Genomic DNA, 19,513 nt, shown 5'->3' on the forward strand with positions numbered 1-19,513 from the left:
CCCTCCCAGTTTGCCCAGGACTGTCCTGGCTTTAACATCCAGAGTCTAGCCTCCCAGGAAACTTATCCATCCTGAGCGAACTGTAAAGACCAGTCACCCTAGCTGATTAGTAGGAAAACCAAGGGGTAGACTCAGCGCTGGGGAGATTTTTCACGCATTACTTACACATTTCTTGTCTCATGGCCACATTCCGCATTGGTATAATTACCCTAAATCTCTGCAGGCAGGACACAGAGGCTCAGAGGGGCCAAGACTTACTAGCTGGCCGTTGCTCAGTAAGTGGACGTGGCAGGCTTGGAATGCAGGCATCGGTTGCCAAAGCCCCCATGTCCAGCGTGGCCTCTTGGAGAGAGACAGCGGCGACGACCATTAGTAAAACCCAATGGCGGCAGGCATGGCTGCTGAGCTCCATGTTCTCTGGGAGGTTGGCAAGGAAGGGACCGAAGCTCTTTGCGAGCAACAGTAATCCTACTGTTTCTGTCCTGGCCAGGCCGTCCTTCACTGCTCACACAAAGGCCTGAGCAAACACAGGGGCCACCATCTCATCCTGGTGGCCCAGAGCCAGGGCCAGGCCGGGCTGTCCCAAGACACTGATGAAGCCCCCCTCCACAAAACCCTCCCCCAGGATCCTGGGTGCCCTGCAGAGCACCAACAGCCTGCGGATCCAGAGGACCTATGAGGTGGGTAAATTCCAAAGCAAGTGCCAGAAGCCCCTGCTTGAGGCCTGGCGCTTGCATGTGCGGGGAGCTCGCCAGCCGGCACGCAGGCGCTGACCTCAATCGCACAAGTGGAAAATCTGAGCTTGTCGGGTTGGAAGGGGCTGGGAGGAATCCTGAATCCCACCCCCCAGCCCCGACCCCAGACGGCTTTCTGGCACACGCCTAGGAAGAAGAGTGAGCTCATGGCCCACCAGATGCTGAAGGGAAAAATCTTATCCCCAGTGATAGAAGGCACTGCTGGGCATTCACGGATGGGGAAGTGTTCTCAAGGCCTTGTGTGTTACAAAAATAGGTTTAACTAAGATTCTCTTGTACAGTGAAATGCTGAAGACAATTCCGAAAGGGGAGGGGTAACCACCCCCAATCCCATGATGCTAACAAAACCACCACGGTGGCTCCCCTCCAGATGTTCACAGGCCTAGAGATTTCCTGCAGCTGAAGAGGGATTGCAGTCCTGACTTCTCACCTCGACACAGCAGACATTGTTTGTGTTTCCACATACACTTCAGAATTATCAGTAAATCCCCCACTCCCGCCAAGCACTCTGAGGTTACTTACATAGGAGGGATGGAGACGGGGGAGCCACACCCCCTCGAATTTGACAGAGCCATCAGGAAAATCAAGTCCCTGGCATAGGATGGGGGGCTGGGAGGGGATGGGGGGAAGGAATGACGTCAGGAAACCCCGCCTAAAGAGGTTGCCTCTGTGGGACAGATGCAACCTGGGCGTTTCCTGACACCAATACGGAGGGGAATTCGACTCTGTCTAGGAAGAAACGTTTTCTTGGCTCCGACCTCTGGGAAGAATCAGTCATACAAGTTTGCTCCTAAATGGTGTTTAAGAACATAGGGTGTGTGCAATAAAACTTTTTATCATTATGGCTGCTTCTCACAGGGACACTTAGTCCACGCCTCAGACGTGGAAGTTTGCGATTCTGAAGGACAGGAAGGCTGATGGGCAGTGCCGACGGCCGACTGAGCAGTAGTGGCCCCAGGGTTATAACCCTGGCGCTGCTGTGCTCAGTATATGACCTAGCAAAAGGACACCTGGGCCTCAGTTTCCTCATCTGTAGGTGTGTGTGTGTGTGGGGGGGTGATAACAGGATCTGTCTCATCCGCTGGTTGTGAAGATTAGAGGCGGCCATTTATTCATGTTATGTGCTTAGAATAACGGCGCCTGACACAGTAAGTGCTATAAAGTGTTGACTTTTTGAAGGGAAGTCTCTAAAAAGAAGACATTGGCAAATGACTGCCCTTGGGTCAAATCCAGCCCACCACCTGTTTGTGTAAATAAAGTTTTATTGGAACACAGCCACACCCATTTGTTTACATACTGTCTGCAGCTGCTTTCAGGCCACAAAGGCAGAGGCGAGTATTTGGAACAGAGACTGTATGTCCCCACAAAGTCCAAAATAGTCACTACCTGGCCCTCGACAGAGTTTACCAACCCCTGATCTAAGTGAATGGCCTGTGTGATGGTTGTTCTGGGCCTGACCCTGGGCCTCCCTCCAGCCTTACTTGGGAGAAGTTTCCCGCCCTACACAGTGCCTCTCTGGGAATGACAGTTTTGGAACGATGGGTACAGAACACCATCAACAGGAAGCACTCCAGCACCTGCCAGCGGGCTCAGTTGTCCCGGGACCTCCAGAGCCATGGAGAGTGCCACCGTCTCCCAGGCTGCAGGGCCTCTGTGTGCAATGGGATGCCCAGAGGCTTTTTGTTTAGCATATACATTCATAAACACCATAAGCCGCTCCTCCGCTCCACTTCATGAAACCCCCGCCCTCAGTCTGGAGGGCAAGGCAATTCTACTCCGGACTGATTAGGAGGTGGTGTCAGAGTACATTAGGGGTCAGCGGGGCCAAGACACGTCACAGAGCTTGACTGCTTCTCGGAATTCAAGGAGTAAACAGATTCGGCCTGAGGTCAAGTGTCACTGACTCAGGGAAACTCTGGGCCAATTTTCTAGGCAAAGACTTGGCCTTACTCTGCCCCATCAGGAGCCACAGGGCCAGGCTCAGGCCAACACATTAGCAGTGGTATCTAGAGAGCCAGGTTTCAATCGTGGGAAATGTATAGGGCATCTATGAGTTTTTGCATAAGGAGAGAATTTAGTTTAACAGCCACAGGTGGTATTTTCTGGACAACAGACACACTGTGAAGCAAAATATGCCGACTGAGAAGAGTTTAGCCAGCCAGCATGACCTGACTGTACTTCATACAACAGCTTTCTTAGCCCATCACTGCTCTCTATCCTGCAACTTCCGGTTGGTGTTGGTTGGGAGCAGGATGGCAAACCTCAGCAGCTGCCTCCCTCGGCTTAGAGCCCTTTCCAAGGCCACCATCGGGCCCCAGGAGGAGGGAGATCAGCTCACTAGCACACATGCCTGACCGTCCGACAGCCATGAGGTGGACAAGCATCATTGGCTCCACTTCAGACAGCGGAATGAGGCTTTGGCTGCACTGGTCTTTCATGAAGGTGTCCAAGCAGGGGTGCAGTACAATCAGGGGTGTTCTAGAATGTCACCTCTGCCAGGTCCAGATTGTCCTCCACGCTCTAGTCCAAGCCTCACCAGCCCAATCCAGCCCACTACCTGTTTGTGAAAATAAAGTTTTATCAGAACACACAGTTCTACACGCCTATGGCTGTTTCTGCCTTCCAAGGGCAGAGCTGTGATAGACGAGATGGCCTGTAAGTCTATATTTACTATCTATCCTTTTACAGAAAATCTATGGGTCCCTTCCCTAGAGAGGACAGCTCATCAGAACACGGCTTAGACCAGGATATACAAGAGGAATAGGATTTCCCAGGCATTTGAAGCACTTTTTAAGACTCTGTAAGCAATTAGAATTTCTGGCTTGGATAGTACATTTGAGGAAAAAGGAAAAGACTGAGAGTTTGCTTTTAGACTCCTTCAGTTTGAAGAGTCTACCATAGCTCTGGATTAGGTATCTGGAAGGCGAGGAGGAAATGCAGACCTGGAGCTCCCTCCTCTGTTCTCTCGTCGTACTTTGCACTATTAGCTGCCGGAAGTACCACCTCCTGTTGCAGCTACTTGTCAGGATGTAATTCTCTGAAGGCACAAGTCAGACCTTAGATTCTGGGGTTCTACTTTCCCCTCCTCTAACTCTGGACTCAAAAGAGGTCTTACAGAGGGTAGGCAGGTATCTGCTGTGGGTAAAAGGAGCAGTTTTGGAGTCAGTTTCCATCGGGGAAGGTGACTACTGGGCACTTGTGACTCCTGCCCATGAGTTCCCAACCTAACTTGGGATGCAAAACATATATATAAAAGATGACATTTACTGTATTAACCAAGACAGCCTAGAGTCTGTTAAGAGCCGAATGAGGGGTGCGGCCTGCTGCAGAAGTCACTCCAGGTGAAGGTGGTCAGCGCAGTCAGTAGTACTTGGCTTTGAAGAATGGGTAGAAAATCTGACTAGTTGAGAGAAAGCAGTCTTCTTCATGATCTTCCAGGAAGAGGGGGAATTCTTAGCTCTCTTTGCCTGTCCTTTGGAAATAGGGTACACACAACCCAAGCCATAGGGAGGAAATTTATTTTTTTAAGGGCTCCCCATGATTCTAAGATGCAGCCAGAGCAGAGAACCTCTCCGGTTTACCTGGGCTGAAGTTCTTCAAACCATCCAGAGCTGCTGAGTACTGCTTTAATGTGTAGCACGGCCCTGGAGCTTCTGGGAGGCTGCTTTAGAGTATCTGCAGTTCGACGTTTCCTAATTCAATCCAGTTGAAGAAATGGTTGCTCAGTATTTCCCAGTTGGGAAACATCAGCCCCGTGACACCGGCAGGGCTCCTAGGAGGCACTCCCTGTGACAGTGGCTGCTCCATGCTCCACAGGCCCATCTTTAACCTGTCCCCCAGCACTTTCCCTCTTTCCCGGCATGTGAGGCCCTGAACTCTGTAACTGCTGGTGAGGGTAACTTGAGGAATTCCATCTGTATCCACTGAACTGTCTCACAACACAGTGGCACTCAGTAATATGAGGTCTGAAGGATGAATAACAGTCAGAAGTTTCTCCTTCCAAAGGGTTAAGAGCAGGAAACTTCATACGGACCCCATCAGCCCAGCTGCTAAGAGATGGACCAGTCACCTGTTAATGTCTCTTACCTCCTCAGAGACGAGATTTGAGGAGGCTGAGCTGAGAAACTTAACAGCTTAGCAAACTGAAGAGGGGAGAGAACAGTTAGCTCTCTAAAAGCCAGGTGTTAGGTCCAAAGTGATCTCAGACCAACCAGGAGGCAGGCTGGCAAATGAATGGACTAGGAAGCGAGAATTCACACCACAGAGGGCATACCCTATGCTAGCAGATATAACATCTCAACAGACCCTGAACACGCTCCAGCTGGGCATCGTGGCCTCCATGACAGTCTGGGACTCAGCAAGGGGCCGGAGGGGGTGTGCTGACCCCATGCCCACTGTTCATGGCACCCTGGGCTCTTCGGATCCCAGCCAGACCTTTAGCTTTCCCACCTGTACAATGTGAATGTCAGAGGTCTCTCTCACACAACTCCATACTGTTAAATGACCGCATATCACACAGAACTCCCGTCTGCCACACCGGGCTGCGGACTGCTTGTACTCACCCGGGCCTGCAAGTGCTCAGCCGGCTGCGTGCGCGTGCACACACTGTGTCTGAAACAAAACACTGGGAAAGTGACCTCAGAAAACAAACAGAGCGACACCCTGGAAATATAACATTATACACTAAACACATCCACACGGCCGGCCGCCTCGCCAAACGTTGAGCAACTCTATAATGTAAGCCGGAACCACGAGAAAATAGTTGTTTCATGTCCAAAAACAGCAGACCTTCCAAAGTCCTAAAAGAGAAGTAAAACTACGCAAAATCCTTACTGAGTGCTTTTAAAAGTACTATGGGTTTTCTATATTTTTCCCCTTTAAAAATAATTTTTAAAAAACCTCTGAGGCTAATAATAATCTTTCTTCAGTTTATTGCTTAGCTTTTAAAGACAAATTTACTTAAGAAGCCAAATGTAACAACTTAATGTGGCAGAGGCGCACTTCAAGAACAGGAGTTTGCAATTAAACACAGACACACACACACAAACCCATTTTTTCTTTATTTTTCCCAGAGTGGCAGTGCTGAAAATTAGAGAATTCTTGAAAAAACAGCAAAGAAGCGGTCTGCAGTGCTCTGAAGCAGACGCAGCATCAGGGAAACAACCACTCAAGCACACAAGTGGCATTTTGTGATCAAATTTATTTTTTGTTTAAATTTCATTTACTTTGTTTTACTGTAATTTACACAAGAGACTGCCAAGTAAACTAGGTATTTTACATTCACCACATATTCCCTCAAATCTCCACAGTTGTTAGGGAAACATTAAAATCCACGCGCTGGGCTCTCGTTGCCATGTGCGCCCAGGCTCCCAAAGATGCTGCAGATGCCAGTGAGAGTTAAGTTCATTAACAGGAGAGGACGAGACTCTTTATTTCACACAATTAGCAATAATTGTCCTCGCATCGAACACTTCGCAGACAGTGATTATGTGCTGGCAGAACCTATCTCACAACAGCACTCGCTCAGAGTCAACATCCGTCTCGATCCCGAGGACACAGAGGACACCGGCGGCGTGGGGCTTGTAGCTGAGGACAGCAGTGTGTCGCGATGCAGGAGACACCCTTGTCTGAGCCAGCATGATCACTCCGGTGGGGACACAGGGCATGTGGGAGAAAGAGAAGCAGGGCAGAGGGGGCAGGACTGCCAGCAAATCAGATGACTACTATGATGTGACTACAGGAGCTGGTGTGTAGTAGGGGGGGCGGGAGGTTAAAGAAGACAGTTTGCAACCTGAAGGCTTCAACAAGATCATTCTCTTCAAGCTTCCAGGACTGACAGGAGAACAACTGGATTTGAACAGAGAAAGCTGATAAAATTCTTACCTAGCTATCCGGTCCTTTCTTTCAAACAAAAAGGTGGCAGCAGCTTTCAACCGGCATTTTTTCATGAGGCTTATTCATTCAGGGTATGTTCTTAATGACATGCTACTTCAGAGCACAGCCGAACGGGTGGAAGTGGCCCGGCCCCTCCACAGGGCCTCCTAACTGTGTGCAGGCAAACCTCACGCTGCCGCTTCCATTTTTCCTATTTCAAAGTCAGCGCCTCCTCCTTCAAACTGTTTCAACATGAAAAGAGCAACACACCATCACTATCTCTAGTCTATCGTGTAAGCTGTGAGGAACCCAGGTCACGTGCATAGTTTCCAAGCTGTAATTTCAGAAGACGGTCTTTTCCTAAACAAGACTCTGTGGAAGCACTGTTCTTCCGATTTGTCTGAACAGCTTACAACGCTATTGATTTCTTCATCAATTTCTTTGTTTGCCTAACAGGAGCCTGAAGATTGTATAGTGTTTATTATAGATCACAAACCACCGTCTCCATTTTTTGCTTTGTCTGATGTAGAAAAATACTTGAAATTTAAAATACAAAATCCAATAAAAACCGGATTTTTTTTTTTAAAAAAAGGATTTTGAGCCTCAGGGAAAACAAGTAAAAACTGGCCTATAACTTTACTAATGGATATTGTCCAATTTGGCTGTAAGATAATGACCATCCAGAAATAAATCGTTATATACACACTCAGAGTTTACATTCCAGATTCATTGGAATAGCAAAAGATTTTGAATAAAATTTTCTGTGGGAGTCTTTGCTTTAGAGACTAAAATAAAAATTTGTAAGAGATTGATTTAAAAGAACGGAAAAGTAATAAAAGGCTATTATATATATATTTATAATATTGGTCCACAATTTTGACATTTATGAAACATACCAGCTAGTATTACATTGCAGTCAATTTGTCCATTAATGAATGGTATTACTCTGATTATTAAAATCTGTTCCAGCTATATATATTGAAAATATTTTCTTTTGCATTCTTGCTGAAGATAGGTACAGTACTTTGGAGAAGTACTAATCCCTTATGTTTATATGTACATATATACACAAGTGTATGTACTTTGATCTGTAGCTCTACATGCATTTTATATACAGCTACAGACATACACACACAAACATATATATACACGTGGATGGGAACCCGTGCATGTGAGCACATAATCACAAGCACATGTCTGGGAAATGCCAACACTGCAGATACTGCTCAGATTCTTCTTCACTCATCACTGGCTGCACTTGTCCCCCTCACTTGTCCTTGGTTACGTAACTGCAAGGAAAGCGGAAGAAGGGCAAAGTGTTAAAATTCTGGGAGACACAGAACATGTTCGACAGTAGTTTGTTACACACATTGTCCTGAAAAAACCCCTCAATGTTTCAAAACTTGTAGCAGAAAATGGACCCCAACTACTACATTTAAAAAATTTACATTCAACCTCTTGACAATTTTGATCTCACTGATGGCATAACATTTTGTTTCATCAGAGGGAAAATATATTAAGAGCGACTAAAAATCACAGAAATCGACTACAAATCACAGAAATGTAGAACTTTACGAAAACAGTGACTGTTTTCTTTCTTCCTTTTTTTTTTAATGGAACACTGAATTTAAAGGAAGGGCTTGGAGGGACCCTGGCAGAGTTCATTTGCTTGTGTTTGGTACAACTGCTTCTCTTCACTACTGAACACGCCATGTCTCCCATGTTCTAGAATTTAAGAGTGGGTATCACATGTAAAGGGCAGCAAAGAACTACAGTGGGGTGAGTAGTGTTCTGTCTTGTGCTTTTCCTCAATAAACATCGCAGTTCAATATTAACAAATGACGCCAGTATACTGTCAGTATTTGTTTACTCACACTGGTTTCAATATGAGGGATAGCTTGAGACACTATTATCCCTTCTAGGAAAATCTCTAATTTAAACAAATAAATTTGTGTTAGATAAGTAAGATCATAAAAATGTTTACGTTGTAAATAAAAAACAAAAGTGTATTTAAACAAATTAAAGCTAATTGTAAAGATAGTTGAAGAATCAACAGAAAGGAAGACTTTCTGGTGTTCAGAAAAAAATTGCATTACTTACTGAGATTGGCCCTTATGGTACGGGATAAAAGATCTGATTTAAAATGCTTTTATATATTTCCTTACTAACCACAACTGGTCCCATTGAAAAACAGGGCAGGTAACTGACTATCAGTGAGAAATCAGCTGTCTTCTAGGACAATGCTACACAGCACACTTAGCAGCTGGTTTCTAACCCAGTGACGCTAAAAAGTAGTTTGGGATTACGAAATTCAACCTGTTCCATGGATAACATTTTTACACAATAATAACCCAAATGTTCACTGTCAATTTCTAAAATATAATCTCTTAAATTCTAAAAATTAAACCACATTCAACACGTAGTTCCTCCTCAGCAAGTTAATTACCCATTACCAAAAAGGTATTGGTTTTTAAGTATCCTTTTTACCCAGGTCTTCACTTACACAGTGTGATATTGTCTCTGACCCTACAGGGGACTCATCTAGACATCAGCAGCCGACGTGCCTCGGACGGAACCCTTCTTACGCATCTAAACGTAAAATAAAATCATGAGCTGCTGAAATCACAGACTCTATGTTGGGTTAGTAAAAAGGGGGAGAAAAGAAGATCTAGAAGAGATTATGAAGTGATCACTGCCTATGTAAAACATTTCCACATAGAGAATGAAGTTCTGAGCCCCTTTAGTAATCTTGGTCTAAAGAAAATCTTTCAAAAGGAGTTTCTTACACAGCATAAAAAAATGTGTGTCTGTTTCTAAAAGCCTGCAGAGTAGTGATGTGAAATGATCAGACACAGCCAAGGGGAACGACCGCTCACCGACACGAGGTGTGGCAACGGCCTGACGGTCTGCCTCCTACTCTTACAGTTCTCAGACCAGAAAGGAAGCCGTGAGGAATGGCCACCTCTGCTGCTTCTGAGACCAGGGTTCCCCAGAGGAGTTCTTTATGGGAAGTTTAGCGAAAAGAGGAAGAACAAGCAAGCATAGAAACAATGTCCGAGAAACAATGAAGGACAGACACAGGGACGCATCAGAAAGGACAGACATTCATATCAATAGCCTACAGACAGTTTTAAAATCTCAGTGAAAAAATTACGGAAAAGAATGGACAGAAAAGGGACAAATGCAATAAAGACGTTTCTAAAACGCAGCCCTCCCACCCACCCCCACAGCAGTGCCCGCTGAGAACAATCGCAGGAGGACTGCCCCAGGCGCTCTCCCAGCAGCTGGGCACCCCCCCCAGGACGGCTCCTAGGTTCCAGGCCCTGGCGCTGCCATTCAGCCTGACCTCTCAGATGCTCTGCCTTCCCTCCAGGGCCAAAAGCCACTTGAAAGAAATCCAGTTCTTAAAATACTTGTGAATTAAGAAGAGAATTACAATGTATCAAGTTCTATCATCAGGTGTCAGGAAAGCAGGACCTCAAGAAGAGAGGAAATTCCTCCCTGGCGAAGAAGACTTGAAAATGTTAAGCCCCTTCAGGAGGCGGGTGCTTTCTGGCAGGCGGTTTGGCCCACAGGCATGATGCTGCCCAGACTCTGAGACGCTCATAAACCAGCCATTAGGACATATGTGATAAGGAATAGAGCACTCCCCAATGACCTAAAGCAAAACAGCTGAAATGGGATTTTATGTTAAGATGATCAGCAGTTAATGCTGAAATTTTCCTTAAAATGTTGTTGAAATCTGTAACAAAGAAACTGCCATGTACCTCCAAACCTTAACCAATGACAGATTCCTCCCAACTTCCTGGGGCAATCAGGTTGAGTCCTGTGGGTACAATAATAATGGCTCTGGGAAACGACTCGGCGGCCTTACACCGCCTTTCCCGCACGGGGAAGCAGCGGAGGCGGCAGGTGCACTGCCGCGGGTGGGGGCGGGGCGCCACGTCCTCGCCAGGCCGCTCGTCTTGTTGGCACTGGGGCTGTTCTGTGTTCAGGTATCAGGAGACCAAGAACTTGTGGGGGAAGAAGAGGTCTCAGCCAAGTTCTGTCCAAGGGGTCCAGAGAGAGGTAGGGCTCAGAGCCCAAACCAGAGAGGGCTCCACTCATTCCCCTTCAACTGTGGCCACTCTTCCTCACCAGAGTCCAGTCCAATAAAAAGGAGTCTGTTTGCTGGTTTATCTTAGTGTTGGTAACTCATTTTTGGAGATGTTAAGGCTGTGCCATGGGTTTAGTGAGAATGAGTGTAACCATGATGTTTTCTTTCTTTCCTTTTTTCTCCCAAAACTTAGAATTGTTCCTCCCCACAGAAACCGTTAATAAAAGACAGCAGATTTGTGTGCTCTGAAGAGAAACTGGAGTGTAACACTGCTTTCTTTTCACTGTTTGGCTGACACCAGCTGCTCAAAAGCGCGGGAGACAGAGCTGGCCGGTGCTGCTGAGCCTGGCACACCTGGAGGGAGCAGAACCAGGCAAGGCAGGGAAAGGAACTCAAGCTGCATGGTGGTGGGGAGAGCCTCTCAGAGAAGGGCATCTGACTCTTGAGTTAGGGAACACAGAAGCTGGTGAGAGGCACAGAAAGCCAGGACATACCCAACCACGACTGGTCCTTGCCTGCTGAAACACTCTGACCGGGCCAGCCTAAAAATGAGTCTCCCATGCTTGCCATCTGATCACCCCGTACTGGCAGTAAGGGAAACTGAGGTCAGAGAGGCTCCAACTGGCTGGCCTACACACCAAACCCCCATTTATAGTGTTTGCTCTATGGGAAAACATGCCCCAAATTTCAAAAAATCAACTTAAAAACTTTTGGAACAAAATCCATTCATAAGCTAGAGACTGCCTAGAGTTTACTTTATGTATAAGATAAGGTTAAAACATTTTATTGCCTTATAAAGAAAATATGTCCTGGTCCTCTCAGAAGGTTTGTATAAAGCTAATTAGAAGCAGATCTGCCGTAATCACTGAAAGTAAGCAATTTTAAACAGATTCTTCACGATGCTCTGTTCCAGACAAATAGATTTCTTTCTGTGCCAAAGAACCTGATTTGCTGCCACTCTCCTGTGATTAAATGGAGTTCCTGCCTCACACACAGGCGCTTGTCAAACACGCTCGCCTGCAGGGCTTCCCAAACCGACACTGCTGGCAGGACCCGCGATGACGGCATGGAAACCATGCGCCCACCCTGGACATCCCCTGGGCTCACCCCCCGCTCCCCAACGGGGCCTTACTTACAGCTGAAAAGAAGCGCAGCCGAGAGCAAAAGCAAAACGAGACACGCGAGCAAGAGGACGTCAGGGAAGGCCCTGCCCCGGGAGAAACGGGGCGCCCAGGCGAGGAAGGGCCTGCTCACGGCGGTGGGGAGGAGCTATGTGGGTCCTGACTTGGAAACATGCCATGCCGACCTCTAGCCCCTAGGGTCGCTTGTATGTTATTTCTGCCGAAAGCTTACAAAGAAATAAGACTCACTGCCTGTTGTGGGAGGGGAGGAGGCTTTTCTAGAATCAGGGACAGTACCACTCCTCTTATCCCGGCCACAGAGGAGGGAACTGCGACTTCCTGCGCTAACATTAGTAACTTACTCTGGTAACAAAACGAGCCAAAGGCACTGTGTCCTCATCAAGTGGGTGTCTGAAAGGACTATGAACCAGATCTCATCAGAGAACTAATTAGAATAAAGAATTCATAAACCACTGGACATCTTACAGATAACAAATTCTAAATGAAGAAAGTGCTAGTCTACTTTCAAGAAAAGATGCTCAACAAGAGAAACCAGACATATAAAGAGATGTTAGTGTCTGAGAAACTCAATTTCGAGAAGGACATACAGATTCAGAGATGGCTTCTAATAACACTTCTTAATTCTAAGTCTGTACTTACTAAGCCCACATCCAGTACTAGAAAGGGAAAGTTAAGAGTTTCCACAAACAGGAAGTCTTACTGTTTCTAGTTCTTTCTGAGTCTCGTCTTCCATCCGCCTGATATCTTCCATTGTCAGATCAATCCACTTGTCAATCCAACAGAAGAGCTGGCGATGAAAGTTTGTAAATATCCTTTTCTCTTGCTTTTAAAACAAAGAAGAAAAGTAGTGTGAGATGGTATAACTCTAAGATTAATGACACATTAACTTTATATGTCCCAATCAATAGATGAAATCGATGTATACTTGGTTTGAAAAGGCTACTATGTTGATTAGTAGAAATCTTAATTTCATACTATTATCATTTAGTACAACATAATAAAAAGAAAGATTTCCCTGTGAAATGTGAAACAATCTCTCCTTGTAAAGGAAGTATGATTTAGGAGAAACGGAAAAAAAAAAATGTGGCGTGTATACTCTAATTTTACATAAACACCTGCTGGACCTGATTTGTTCCTTACCTTCTTCTAAATGTCAATCACCAAAGGTCAACTCAATTTCTTCTGCTGTAAAACTATACATTATCATTCTTAACTTCTCTGCAGTTCAAAGGAATACTGTGAGACAGAATATGGTAAGATACTGAAAGAGGAGTCGTGGGTTCTTGGAATAAGATGTTTAATTAAATTAAGAATTATTAATACTCTCCATTAATTTTTCTATTCTCATATGACTGCATACACACACACACACACACACACACTCACTCACACACACACCATACCCATATATATTATTAGTGATTTTAATTGCTGGATTATTTAAGTTTTATTAAACTTTCCCAAGAACAGTGAGTACTTCAGTATTTTTGGACAATCTTCAACTTTAGCATTTTTTTTCCATGAACAGAAGGGACTTCATCAATTACATGAGTGACTTCTATTTATCAGAACTAGATTGTTAATCTATTATTATGATCCAAGAGGAAGGAAGGAGCCAATATTTAGAGTGCCTACTGTGGGCCAACTGCAAGCAGGCCCAAGAATAATCAGTTTCCAGACTTTAAGATCCTTTAAAAAACAAAACAAAACTGTTAGAGCAGTTGCAGTTTAAAAGTAAAAAAAAAAAATTATGGTGGAACTCTGCCACCGCAACTAGAGTGGGTCCAGAGACATAAAAGGGGCTTCTTTATAATGATAATGGAATACACACTCACCCTACAGGAAAAGTAAATACCAAAGAACTTCCCATGGTCCTTGTGTGTTTAGAGCCATGTGTATTTTTATACAACTGCAATTCTCCCCTCTTTATAGATCGACTGCCCCTGTTACTTTCACTTTAATACAGAAGTCATAAAAAAGAGATGATCAGAATTGGGATCCTCAGATTATGTGTGATTATTCTCAGCGAGGACCCCTAAAGAAGACGTGCCACAAAAAGACTGTGAAGTACCCAAGAAAGTGTATGTCAGGAGAGATTGTGTGGAAGGTCTTAGGGGTACCCAGCTGAGCTGGGATGAAGGGGCACCTCTGCAGGCCAGGCCTGGCCTCTCCCTTCAGCCCGTTTGGGACACTATGTCCCCTTGGGGACACGATGCATGTAGAAAGGGGTCTCTACAGAAGAGCTGGGCAAACCATAAGGAAAGCGCTTTGAACAGAAAATTGCTATGCTCCTCCCTAAAACAAGACCCTTCGAACCTCTACTGGCATTTGTCTTTGCTGTTTCTAGGGAGAAAAAGGAGGGCAGAGAGGAATTATACAGGGACAATCATTTTTACCTTACGAGGAAAAAAAAGCGGTAACAGAGAAAATATCCCATTAATAGCTACCTCAAAATCTTAACCTAAATTTAAGGCATTTTGAGCAGACTTTACCTTCTGTATGAAGTTTTCTACTTTGCTCTGCAGCCCCCACCACTTGAATTTGATGGTCACCAGCTTGTAGGCGCACATCTGAGGGCAGTCAGGGTTGCCTGCCAGCTCCTTCTAGAGGGGGAACACGGAAAAGGGGAAACTGTGACTTATTATGTTTTGATTCTGACTGCTGTGTAATGACATCACAGACATACATGAAGAAAATTACTATCTCACATACGTGTTTACGTCAGGTATTGAGAACCTGAAACCACTTTAGCAAAAGCAGCAGTATTCCTGTTACAGACCCTCCTTCCACCATTCAGATTTCATATGAAATACCAAGTTCTATTCACATCTTATCAACAGTGAGCCTTTAATATGTAAGGGTTCTCACAAGGCCATTATCATATCACCACCATGTATGAGGGAGGCACAATAAAAGATCACGAAGTAGTTGTCTTCTGTGTCTTCAAAACAAGGCACTGGTTTACTAACTGAGCTGTGTATATGTTGTGCTTAGTTGGTAGAACTCAAAAGCATAATACACATTAGTTCTCTCTCCCCCTTATTCTTTCTTAGTCATATTTACAAGTTTGTATTTGAAAAAATAATTAAATAGAGCTTCTCAAAAGAGGAGAAAGTCATGTGCCACACTATGAGGACCTTTTTCATAAAAGCTAAATTATTGAGTGAAGAAATAAAGCAGCCTTTTACAAGGGTTCTCCCCTTCCCTGCCATTGTTCTCAGCTTCACACAGCATTCAAGGCATTACAATGCCAGCGTCAGTCACACTGTGTGCCACTGTCACTTCCTGTCAGCTTCAACTCACTCACACATCCCACTTGCAGTAAGTTCATTGTGTGAACAAATATTCTTTGCATTTAGCCACATATGCGTAAACTCAAAAAATGATGGCTTTCTAGCTCTTATTCTAAAACTCCAAGATTATTCTTCATTTGTGGAATCATAGCCCCAGACCACATTTCCCCCCCTAAACTCTCAATAATGTTCCAGTTTCAAGTGAATTCTAAGGATAAGATATATGAAAAAATTCTACTTTGGTATTATTAATAGAACTCAATGTCCTACTAAGTATCCTGAATGACTGATCAACTTTTCTCAGAAAATCTCTTCTGTACTAACGGTTCATCTTCTGAATAATGGTCTGGTATATGGGTTAAATCAATGGGGTAACACCACAAGCACTTAAGTAAGATTACATACAACAAACCGTCATTTTCCAGGTGAGTTCTATGTCAACAGAAGAACTTGGCTAGCTTGGCTCTACTTTTCCATGACTTCCCTCCCATAAAAGAGAGTACAGTACCGCTGTAAAATTCAGTGCTTGAGCACAAACACACACCCCTTTCTCATACTTTATGAACAAGTTTAATTCAGTAAGTGTTAAGTGGGTGCCATTTACAACCCAATCTGTGCTAGGTGTTGCCAGAGGACACAAAAGTGGCTGGCAGAGAGAAGAGTAATTATGTATGTAAGTAATGATAACAACCACTACCCTTGGTGCCAACAATCTCTCAGAAGGGACACCCTTCTGTTGTGGCTGCTATGGCCCTGGGCATAAAGCACAAATCTGCAGGGCCCCTCTCCCACCCTGACCTGCAGGACCCATGCACTTAAGCTGGACTGCAGGGTGTGGAAGTCGCCAACCAATCTCCCACGGGACATGCGCAGCTTCTGAGTGCCCATTCCTACTGAAAGTGACAGAACTGGCCTTTCAGAGACCCTTTTTCAGTGAGCAGTGCGCCAGTGCTCTCTAACCCAATGAGTGTCACTGCAAACCTGCATGTGAAACACAATGTGGGTATATGCAGAACAGAGCACTTAAAATTGTCAGCTACACTTGCCCAACAGTTCCCATTATGCAGAGTAACTGCCATGTAAGGGGGGAAGGACCCGTCACCTCTCCAGGCCTCACTTCTGTCTGTAAAAGGACAAGCTGGGCTCTATGAAAACTGCCATCCTCCACTTACGTGACACTAAAAGCAGGGGTGAGCGAACTCAGCTCCCCCTTCAGAGTCAGGGGCAGCCCAGGGCTGCGGTGGTAATGCACATGGCCTTGGCATCCAATGCCTTGCCTTAAAACTTCTGATATTTTTGCATTCCCCGCCCCCCAACAGTATTCCTGGGCTTCACAAAATATCCCCTGCCCACACAGGCTAAACTTCCTATGATACTCCCCTAATGGGACCTGAGGTACCCTCCAGATGGGACATTCCAAGGTCCTACTGTTTCGGGCGGCTGGTAATTTTGCTCTATAAGTCCAAATCATTAGACAATTTGAGCTAACTGAAAACCTTGAGTATTTCTAGTAGAACATCGCCTCTTCAGAATTCTCCCACCATTTTATAAAAACAGCAGGATCAAGCATGGTTCCAATTAAAGAGTAAGCTGAATTTAATATAAACATGCCTATACCAAACTAGGGCTCCAAGAACAGCTCACATGTGATTTCAACAATTACCTACATTGTTTCTCAGATTCCTTCTAGTGTCTTTTGCAGGCTGCTCAAATCAGTTACAATAATACTGGTTATTTATGAAGTAATAATGACTAATAAAATTTAGTTTTAAAGACTGTAAGTGCCAGGACAAAGAAGAACCAGTTCTCTAAGCTATCTTCCCCAGATCTAGAGTACAGTCAATCTCGATCTGCTTTTTTGTTTTCCATCTAACAATTATTCAAAAAAAGAAATTCAGAGAAGAATATGGAAACCAGTTACAAACAAACAGCTGCCTTTATTTCTCGGCCTAACTTGCCACGGTATTAATACCTCACACAGTGTGGGCCAGAAGGGGACTTACAGGAACAGACTCTCTAATATCCCTAGGAGAAGCCGAGGATGTAGAAGCTATATATTTTTCTTCAATTATTATTATTATTAATATATGCAATGGTTGAGGTTTCATCCAATCCTAAAAATGACTCAAGCAATTCACCTCTTAGTTTGAGCTATGGTTTTAAAACAAATGATTAAAGAAACAACTTTAAAAAGTCTTTATGCTTACAATGATGAAACAGAAAACAGTGAAACTGCCTAGATACAATGAGTAAAGGCTAAAAGAATCCTTCTGATGCCCTCTTTCTGAAGCTGGAATCTAACACGATGTGATTCAAGTCTCAAAGCTGTTCACACCCTATGTGAACCATATACCTTTTAACCTGGTAATTCTACTTTCAGAAGCACATTCCAATTCATCAGGTAAGAAAATAAAAACACTGTAGATTTATTTATAACACCAAAAACTTGGACTTATTAAGCTCGACACCTACTGAAGGAGAGAGTTGAAATACCTCATAGGTCTTCCAAACAATGGCCTTCTATTGCAAACAGCTGTTAAAAACCACCTTTTTAAATAATGATTAACAATGAGAAAAAATTTAAAAAGCTTATTATGAATATAAATAGGAATCTGATATAAACATTTGTAACAAATAGACTACATGGATCAGAAAATATAACAATAATTAAATAGTATGCCTATAGTTGATTTTTATTCTCTCCTGTGTACAATTCTTGAGTTTCAAAACTTAAAGTACAAATATCATTTTATTAAAAATTAATATGTATAAAAAATAAATTCTAAAAACTCTAAAAATTTATTTTTCCCTGAATTATCTGGGTACTATTTCAAATATTTATTCTTCTTTGACTATAAAAAATCCAAACGTTCTCCTGCCTTTCTTCTTTTTGATGTTTAACAAAGCAAAGCTAAACAAAATCAAGCTGAAAGCTGAACTAAGAAAGATCTTTAATATGTAACTTTAGTTTAGTCTGATTTAACTTTTCCTAATCTTTAACTTCTAAAGCAAAAACAAGGTATATAAGCATAGCAAAATATAATCAAATCCTCAGAGTTATCAGAAATAACTCTGTGAAAAAGTGTCTAACTGTTAAAATGTGAAAAATCTCAATGGAACAACTATTTGGGACCCCCCCTGCCCCCATTCCAAGCAATGTTCCAGGATCCACGGAACCCTAAGGAGTTCCAGGTTGTCTCCCAGCCCTCAGGAGGCTCACTGCTGGGCAAGGCAAAGCCTTCTCCTTGACCTTAAACAATACAAATGTTTTCTGATTCTTTTCCCTTTATCATTTGAAAAAAATAACCAGACAGCAAAGAAAGTCAAAACCTAATTAAGATCATTCACACACAATCCCCATCAGCCCAAACCTAATATTTCCTAACCTAAGGTAAAACAGGATTAACACTCCTAATCTACAAGTAAATAGAATTATTTTGCTGATAAATACAAGATTTATATAGATTAATGCATAAAAATTAAAAAGAGTAATTGAAAATAAAAGGTAAAATATGCTTGGTTAACAAAACACAAGAACAACCAGAAGTTCTATAAAATGAAAATCACGGGCTAACAGAAGAACCCAAAATTATGACTCATCTCTAAATAATTTATACTTCATCTGTAATGTAACTAGCACTAGCTAGTTGTGAAGTGTTTCCAAAATTTTATTTAAGTACTTTGTGTATTCACTGAATTCCTTGCATTTCACGTTTCTTACCATTAATGAAGCCCCCAAACTCAAATCATGTTTTTAATTTAACAACGCATATTAGGTTACTCTGAGGCATGTGGACGAAGCCTAAGGGGCAGTAATGTATAAAAAAGCCACACAACATAACTAAACAAAACCCAGCCTGTTTAACTGCAATGGTGAGCAATCAGCCCATGTTATCCATAAGACTAGTTTCTTGTATCTATGACAGATATATTCAAATGCAAGAAAATTAAAACAAACAAAAACCACAGCCAAAGGCATTCTGAAAACTCATTTTCTAAAATCATAGTTCTCACACAATCTTGTGCTATTGGGTTAGCCAAAAAGTCCGTATAGTTGTTTTCTGTAAAACAAAAGACACATTTTTCATTTTCAGCAATAACTTTATTGATTTGGATATTTGAGTACGTCAGCTATCTCCTGTGTAGGCATAACATTGATTGTTCCCAGTTAATTTCTCAATATGATTGCTATCAACTTCGACGGGTCTACCCGTCCGTGGAGCATTGTCCAGCGAGAAATCTCCAGCGTGAAACTTTACAAACCACTTTTGACACGTCGGATCAGTCACAGCACCTTCTCCATACATGGCACAAATCTCATTTTTTCATTTCAGTTGTGTTTTTACCTTTCAT

At 43.5% G+C, this 19,513-nt stretch overlaps 1 protein-coding gene across 1 annotated transcript in view; it reads right to left on the reverse strand.

Annotated features, from left to right (window-relative positions):
* Positions 1-5,935: 5,935 nt before the first annotated feature.
* Positions 5,936-19,513, reverse strand: part of PITPNB (phosphatidylinositol transfer protein beta) — a 60,171-nt gene continuing 46,593 nt past the window's right edge. The window contains exons 9-11 of the mRNA XM_090291075.1: positions 14,360-14,470; positions 12,568-12,690; positions 5,936-7,918 (exon numbers count right to left, since the gene is read on the reverse strand). Coding sequence (XP_090147201.1) covers positions 7,868-7,918; positions 12,568-12,690; positions 14,360-14,470 — 285 coding nt within the window. The 3' untranslated portion in view covers positions 5,936-7,867. The remainder of the gene's footprint in view (positions 7,919-12,567; positions 12,691-14,359; positions 14,471-19,513) is intronic.

Source organism: Furipterus horrens, unplaced genomic scaffold (genome assembly GCF_987537825.1).
Source record: "Furipterus horrens unplaced genomic scaffold, mFurHor1.1.pri manual_scaffold_11, whole genome shotgun sequence".
NCBI lineage: Eukaryota > Metazoa > Chordata > Mammalia > Chiroptera > Furipteridae > Furipterus > Furipterus horrens.